We start from the raw sequence: 7,846 nt of genomic DNA on the forward strand, positions 1-7,846 counted from the left end.
GCAGGCGGTGTGAAGAGACGCTGTTCACAGCTCGACGGCGCGCAAGTACGCGAGGCACGCGGCGCCTGCTCACAGCAGGCGGTGTGAAGAGACGCTGTTCACAGCTCGACGGCGCGCAGGCACGCGAGGCACGCGGCGCCGCAGAGAGCAGCGCACGCGAGGCCGACCGGGCCTGCGGTTGCGCAAACCGGCGGCGTGAGCCCGGCCCCACCCGCCACGCTGCCGCGTCTCGCGGCGGGGCGGCGGGGCGGCGGGGCGGCGGTGGTGAGGGTGTGAGGGACTGACTCACTGGCTGCTGAGACTGCAAGAGGAGAGAGGAGGGAGGAGGAGTGGATGAGGAGAGCGGAGGGAGGAGGAGTGGGATGAGGAGAGAGGAGGGAGGAGGAGTGGGAGGAGGAGAGAGGAGGAGGAGGAGTGGGAAGAGGAGAGAGGAGGGAGGAGGAGTGGATGAGGAGAGCGGAGGGAGGAGGAGTGGGATGAGGAGAGAGGAGGGAGGAGGAGTGGAATGGGGCTGCGCCTGCTGCCGCGAGACGGGCGCACGCCGCGAGGCAGAGGAGGGCGAGGGCGGCGTGTGGCGTGGAGCGGGGGCCCACCAGCCGCTCCACGCTGCCGCCGCCCTCCGGCATCGCGCCTCCGCCCGCGGCAGCCGCCGGCTCCCGCCCCGCCGCCGCCGCCGCAGCCCAGCGCGCAGCCTCTGCCCCGGAGGCGTCGCCGGCAGCGGCAGCCGGCGAGGAGGCGTGCGGGCCTTCGTGAAGTGGCGGCGTGGCGCGCCCGCCCGCCTCGGCGGAGAGCGCGGCCAGGTAGCGCCAGTCGCTCCCGGACGAGTCCTCGTTGACGTCGAAGCGCACTCGCTTCCGCAGCGCTCCCACCCCCGACTGCACTACGTCCACGGCGTCGGGCATGATGCCGAGCGCCTCGCCGGCGATGCGCTCCGTCGTGTCGCCCAGCATCGTGAAGCCGTCCCCCGCCGACTTGACCGCGCCCGACACCACCTTCATCGGCCGAGACAGGAGCCGCCGCGTCGCACCGCCCGCATCGCCGTCGCGCAGCTCGCCCCTGCCGTCACCCACCGCCGCCGCGTCGCCCGCCACGGCGTTGCCGACCGTCTCGATGCCGGAGCCCAGAAAGCGCACGAAGGAGCCGGCGAGGCGGAAGGTGCCGCCGACTCCTAGGGAGACGATGTCTCCGGCACCCTTGAGCACGCCCCCTGTGCCCTGCAGCCCTCGCTCGACGAGCACCCAGCCACCGCTCTCGCGCGGCGCCGCCGGCATCTGCGCGGCGCTCCACTGACCACCGCCGTCAGCGAGCACTGCTGCTGCCAGCAGAGCCGGCCATAGCTTGCGAGCTGCCATCATCTTGTCTGCCGTCCACCGCCAGGAGCGCGGAAAAAAGAAATATGATGTGACAAGAACCGAAACGAACAAGGAAAAGAAATCGTGGGCCGCGGGGGGGGGGGGGGGGGCTGTGACCTCAAAGGGGGCGTGTGTGTGGCAAACAAGAAAGAATTTTGAGTGCGTCCCCCCGGCAAGAATGTGGCACACCACAAAGAATTCTCCCCGGAAAAGAAATTGTGCGGCCTCTGTATTTGGTGGCGCCCAGAGGAAAGAAAAGAATATATGGGCTTCACGATAGCTTCACGACCTTGCACACACGGGGCTTGCCGTCCTGGCCGAGCACTGAGTAACCTGGAGGTGCGGAGCACCAGACCACCTCGCCGCTCTCCAGCGCGCCCTGAAGGTATCGCTAAAAGGCGCGTATGAGTCAATGGACAAGGCGCACTTGAAGGCAGAATTTATGGTGGACGGCTTGCGATATGGCTATGGGCTTTGCAAGTGGCTCAAAACTACATCGCAATCGGATCCGATAGCTGATCAGATTGAGGCCACCAAAAAACTGACAGAATTCAAAGCACTCGACGGCTCAAAAACGATCACGCGAGTTCACCTTGATGTATTCCTGTCGCAATTTGTGGAACGTTGGCCAGCAGTAGATGGCAATGTTGCGACTGACGGCAAACGAGTGGGAGAGTTCGGTCGCGGCTGCCAGTACTTAGACATGACTTAGACACTGGCTGATCACTCGTTGCTGTCGCTGTTGCCGAGCGAATCGGCAGCATCAAAAATCGCTTTCGTGCGGCAGCATCTGGTAGATAAAATCGCCATTGGTCAGAGTTCCCTCGGGCATGCGATGGTGCAGGTGCTCATCTCTAGGGCTAAGCAAATTGATATGCCTGCTGGTGATGCAGTGTCTGCCTCTGGCGCGCTGGTGCCGTTTGTTGGCGGACAACCTCGTAAACCAGGAACCAAAGACGATGAGAAGAAAGATGACAAATATACAACACCGGGCATCAAAGGCCGGCCTCGAGCCGGTAATAAGAATTGCGACGCCTGTGAGCATGACTTGTGTGAAGCTAACAAATGGTTCGCGTCTGCCAAGGCTGCTGGCAAGGCAATCAAGTCAGTCAAGGAGCTTTGCCTCGTGTGCTCCATGGTGGATCCTACCAATACTTCGTACTACCCTAAGACTGATAGCAAAGCGCCCACATCGTCAGAGATCTACGGTCTCCGTGTGGCGCAAAAAGCGCTTAAGCTTGACCCCGGCCTTGATCTTAAAGGCAAGACGGTCACTGAACTGCTCAACATGATCAAAGCAAAAGGAGCCACGTTGAAAGATGCAAATGACAAAGCGCCTGCTGACTCTAACAAGAAGCTGACTCCGATTGTCTCGCTGTTGTCTCTGATGACGGACACGTGAGTGATAAGACAGAGTTTGCGGCATGGGCTGCGGATCTTGGCTTCGACGTTATGGCGCCACTGATTGGCATGTCTGTTGGAGGCCGAGCCACCATGCCAGGACCCACATCATCATGAGTGTGTATGTGGGGTCCGCACGTCCAGGTGGGTGTGTTCTTCGTGTAAGGTTTGCGAGCAAAGGCGTCCCGCACTCTCGTCACGATCGCCGGCCTCTCGTCTCTCGTGGACGGGAGGCCGGGCACATCTAGGTGCTTACATCTGGTAGCGACTGTGCGCGGTTACGGTCACCGCACCGCTTGGCGCGTCGTTCATCGTCGCGTCGTTTTTTGCTTTCGGCGGCATCTGCGAAGACGTGAAGGTTTGGTTCGGCGGTTCGGCAGACAACAATCTTTGCGTCGGCCGCAGCGCCGCTGCGGCTATCCGTCACTACCTGTGTTTTGCCGCGTTTCCTTCATCGCTCGACTGCAGCGAGGCTGCTGCGTCGTCAAGGTTCCGGGTCACAGCAGAGTTGGCGGCTGGTCGGCAACTCACGGCTCATCGGAGTTTGTTGTGTGCGCTTCCACGGTTAGCCGTGTTGCGAGGGGGGAGTGGGGCCGCCAGCAGGCCTCACTATGTCAGTCGGCTCACAGGCGGGCTTCGTGTTGGATATCCACCTGGAGCTCGACGCTCTTGTTGTCGAGTCGGCCCTTCGGAGTCATCGGAGTCTGGCAAGCGGCCGAGCTTGCGGGCAAGCCGCCGTTATGGGGTTGCCACCTGAAGCACGCAGTCGTCTCATACGCAGGTGCACGTAGTCGTTTCGTGCGCAGTCGTAGCGAGGCACACCGTCATCAAGAGACGCGCGATAAACAGGACTGTGGGACACATGCCGCTTGCAGCTCGAGCAAGCACGCTGTCATCAATTCGACAAGTGGCGCGATAAGGCGTCCACTGTACGACGGTGCGATCACCCGCTCGTCAACAATAGCGCGATCGCCCCGTGCCGAAGATGCATTGGTCTTGGAGTAGAGCACCAGAAAATCGTAGCGAGGCCTCGCCGTGCATTCCGCCATGCACTGCGCAAGATCTCGAAGCAGGTGGGGCAGGCGTAGCCTGCTATGGACAGTACAGCGTGGCGGCAGTGCTACCTCGTGTGCGTTTCGTCCTCTGCGTGCGTGGAGACGTCCCGACCTCGCCGCGTCTGTACGACGCGCTTCACTACGGCGCGATTCCGTTGCTGATCTCAGATCACATGTGGAGCGTGGGCTTGCCCTTCCAGTGCTTTGTGCCATATGAGTTGATGGTGGCCACTATCAGCGAAGCAGAGATTCGTCGTGATGCTGCAAGCGCGCTCCGGAACCTGTCAACATCAGTCTCGCCAGAAGCGGAGCACCGCATGCGCAGTTTGGTGCGCCACTTCCGCAAGGATCTCCTGTGGCGCCTTCCTAACAGCCGAGTCACCGAGAACGTCCTGCTCGAAGCCGCTCGGTTTCGGAAATCAAGGACCAATCATGGGGGGTGTTGCCCAATTGTTGACCGGACCGATCGATTTTACCCGTCGGAACATTCTGGAGGGTCACTGAGGAACGATGTACCTTAAGCTCTGGGACTCGATAATTTCTAGTGAACGTAGTTCCTTAGCTCCTCCCCCATTGACTGTATGTTTGTCTGTCTGTTTGTGTGTGTGTGTGTGTCGTCTCTGTCCCAAAAAACTCGACTCGGGCGTCGGGGGGGCGGGGGGGGGGGGATGGGGGTCGGTGCGTGTGGGTGTGCGTGGACAGTGTCTGTCTGTCCCAAAACTCGACCGGGGGAGAGGTGTCTCACTTTTAGTGTTTACTGTTTTCTGAGAGCGGAGCGCACTCCGGTAGTGCTCGCTTTCATTTCCGGCATATCGCATGATTGCGGTAGTGCTCGCTTTTTGCACCCCGCAGTCGGGCCGCGTGGGCAGTCGGGCGCGTGGACAGTAACGGCTCCCCGGTGAGCGGTGAAATGCCGCGTTGCAACCCGGCATCTCACACTGGGGACCTCTCTTACTAGTACATTGCTACATATCTTAGTGCATCGCACATGGGTTGCTTTGGGTTGCTCCACAATCCACATGCCACAAGTGCCAATTACTATAGTATTCTCAGGACCCCGCAGGACCCCCTTAGTAAGGGGTCTGGTGGGAACTTTTTTCGGGCGTCCAGTGTCCAGATGCGTCGTGACGCGATTGTGCACGTGTACCTCTCACTCTCGCGCGTTTGCTCCTTTTTCATCGCCGTCTTCATGGGCGCACGCTCACGAGTCACGCGTGTGCGCCCATGAAGACCGCATGCGAATCCGAGCAAACGCTGAGCGTCCAGAGGTACATGCGTCAAAAGACCAGCGAACAGTGTTCTTACTCGTGAGGCGGCCGGCGTCAAGACCCGACTCTTCTCGCGCGCAACACGGCATCAAGAGAGCGATACACCGTGAATCCGTGATCGATACGGTATCGATGCGAGCTCGCACACCGCCCGGCAGCCCCGTCCACGCGCGCGCCACAAAGTGCCTGCTCGGCGACGACGCTCGGGAAGAATCTGTGTCCGGCGCATGTGTGCCAACTGCCACCAGAAAGTCGCACGGACGTGCGAATACGCTCATAGTTCATAGACCTTGTATCGAGCTCCTCTATCAACCGTACAGTCAACGTTTTTACTGAATCCTTCGGTCCTGAGAAGCTCGTTTTTCCCACCAGACCCCTTACGCCTAGGACCCCCCCTACGACCCCCCAGGAGGACGGAGGTTGCTCCACATGTCTCATGTGCGGATTTCAACAAAAGAAATGAAGCGCTCGGGGGGGGCACCGCCTGTGGCGGCTCTCTGGCAGGCATGGCTCCAGGCGCTCCGGCCGCCGCAGTCGTCGCCGAAGCTGAGCCGGACGACGTGGCGATGCTCGACGGCAACACGATCGAGGTTATGTGGCAGCAGACCCGCAAGCGCGTCATCAAGATGCACAAGCGTGTGGGCACGGTGCGCTACCGGCCAAAGCAGCAGCGAAATCGGCCCGATAATGTCTATCTGGTCGAGTTTGAGAGGCGGCGCGGTACGCCCCGCACGGCCAAAGGGCCGCGGCTCCGAAAGACGAGCTGGCCGAAGCTTTGCGGGCGGAAGTATGTCGTGCTGCGCTCGCCATTGAAGAGGCCTGCGGGTGCGAGGTGGACGCCTGAGGAGATCGAGGCTGTGCGAGTGAGGATCGAGGCGGGAGAGGTGCATGAGAGCGTCGCGCGGGGCATTGGGCGCTCTCGTGATAGCGTCGCTTCATGTTGGAAGCGCTTCCTGCCGGGCTATGCGCCGCAGTCGACTAGAGACGGGCCGCGGGTGAAGAGCGGTGTCACTGTTGAGTTGGTCGAGAGCGCGATGCTCACGCTGCCCGAGAACGAAGGCACGACGGTTGAGGTTTTTGAGGCGGTCAAGCGGCAGGCGGCGATGAAGGGCGTCGCGCTGAACCTCGAGACTGCACCTGGTCAACGTGTGGTGTCGCGCGCGGAGCGAGGCGTCACCATCATTCTCACCCATCGAACATACTGCCCTCAATTCTCCGCCACCGGGGAGAAGCGCCTGTCGAACGTGCAGACAGACAGGGGCGCCAAGAGGTCGCAGAAATCTGCTGTCTACAAGTACTTGCCGCCGGTCGTCACCGCCGAGCGAGAGCCGGGCCTTCCGAGCACGAAGCGCGTCAGGGCTCACACGCCCAACGTCGGCGGCCCCAAGAAGTCGGCGCGCAAGACGAAGGAGCTTCTGGCTGGCGGCGACCGACGGCACGGATGATGGGGTGGCGGCCTGAACCATTGCCAGCGCCGCGTTGGCGACGGTGCGTACGTTGTACGTTGAGCAACTGTGTACTGTGTGCGAGACACAGTCTGTGTACTAGTACCTCCCGTCTAAGACGTAAAAAAAAAAACTGTTCCTGTTACGAAAAAAAGCTACTGCTCCGGCGACACTAGGGACTCGGGCCTGATCCCGCACAAAACATCTCCACACTCTCTCCTCTCCTATGACACGACTCTCCGACCTTGGGCTAGATTCCCATTTGATTCACCACAAGCGCCAAACTGATTCGCCGCGCGCTGCTGACAGCGTCAAGTGCGGCCCTTAGCTGAGTATAGCTCGAAGTGGGCGTCGAGGGGGCCTATAGTAGAGTGTGAGCCCGCGCGCTGCAAAGCTCGAGTGTGGGCGATGGCGCGAGCTGGGCCAGGGCCTCTCGGCGAGAGGGAGACGTTTGGCTTCTTGGGTCTGGTCCGAGATTGCGATCTCGGCTCGCCCGAGATGCCACCGAGACGGTGCTGCCTTGCTCGTGGGCGCCTAGGCCCGTGGAGAGGGTGAAGCCGGGCCTCATGGCTGCCACGAGCTGCAGGGCTCCAAGGACACGGACACTCGGGGTGAGGGGGGGTCCCCCCGGAGGGGGCTCTGGGGCATTGTTGGGTTGATCGCTCGTGCCGATCTCGGGTCGATCTCGGGTCGATCTCGGGTCGATCTCGAGTCGATCTCGGGTCGATCTCGGGTCGATCTCGGGTCGATCTCGGGTCGATCTCGGGTCGATCTCGGGTCTCGGGTCGGTCTTGGGTCGGTCTCGGAGTGGTCTAGAAAAGAAAAAATGTGGGGCGAAATGAGGCGAGATGAGGCGAGGTGAGGCGAGGTGAGGGGCGATGAGGCGAGATGAGGCGAGATGAGGCGAGGTGAGGCGAGATGAGGCGAGATGAGGCGAGATGAGGCGAGGTGAGGCGAGATGAGGCGAGATGAGGCGAGTGGCGAGATGAGGCGAGATGAGGCGAGATGAGGCGAGATGAGGCGAGATGAGGCGAGGTGAGGCGAGATGAGGCGAGATGAGGCGAGGTGTACCTCGGCGAGATGAGGCGAGGTGAGGCGAGATGAGGCGAGCGGGTGAGGCGAGATGAGGCGAGGTGTGAGGCGAGATGAGGCGAGTTGAGGCGAGATGAAGCGAGGTGAGGCGAGATGAAGCGAGGTGAGGCGAGATGAGGCGAGATTGAGCGAAACTTGGAGGCGAGAGGAAACCGGGATGTTGTGTGGCTGCTTGGTGCGCCCAAGCAGGTAGCACAAACAGCCAAACAGTGAATTTTGGGGGTTGTGTGGCC

At 61.3% G+C, this 7,846-nt stretch overlaps 1 protein-coding gene across 1 annotated transcript in view; it reads right to left on the reverse strand.

Annotated features, from left to right (window-relative positions):
* Positions 1-1,365, reverse strand: part of EMIHUDRAFT_463447 (hypothetical protein) — a 6,164-nt gene extending 4,799 nt beyond the window's left edge. Inside the window, exon 1 of the mRNA XM_005778261.1 lies at positions 541-1,365. Coding sequence (XP_005778318.1) covers positions 541-1,355 — 815 coding nt within the window. The 5' untranslated portion in view covers positions 1,356-1,365. The remainder of the gene's footprint in view (positions 1-540) is intronic.
* Between the last annotated feature and the right edge of the window lie 6,481 nt (positions 1,366-7,846).

This window comes from Emiliania huxleyi (genome assembly GCF_000372725.1).
Source record: "Emiliania huxleyi CCMP1516 unplaced genomic scaffold EMIHUscaffold_25, whole genome shotgun sequence".
Taxonomy (NCBI): domain Eukaryota; phylum Haptophyta; order Isochrysidales; family Noelaerhabdaceae; genus Emiliania; species Emiliania huxleyi.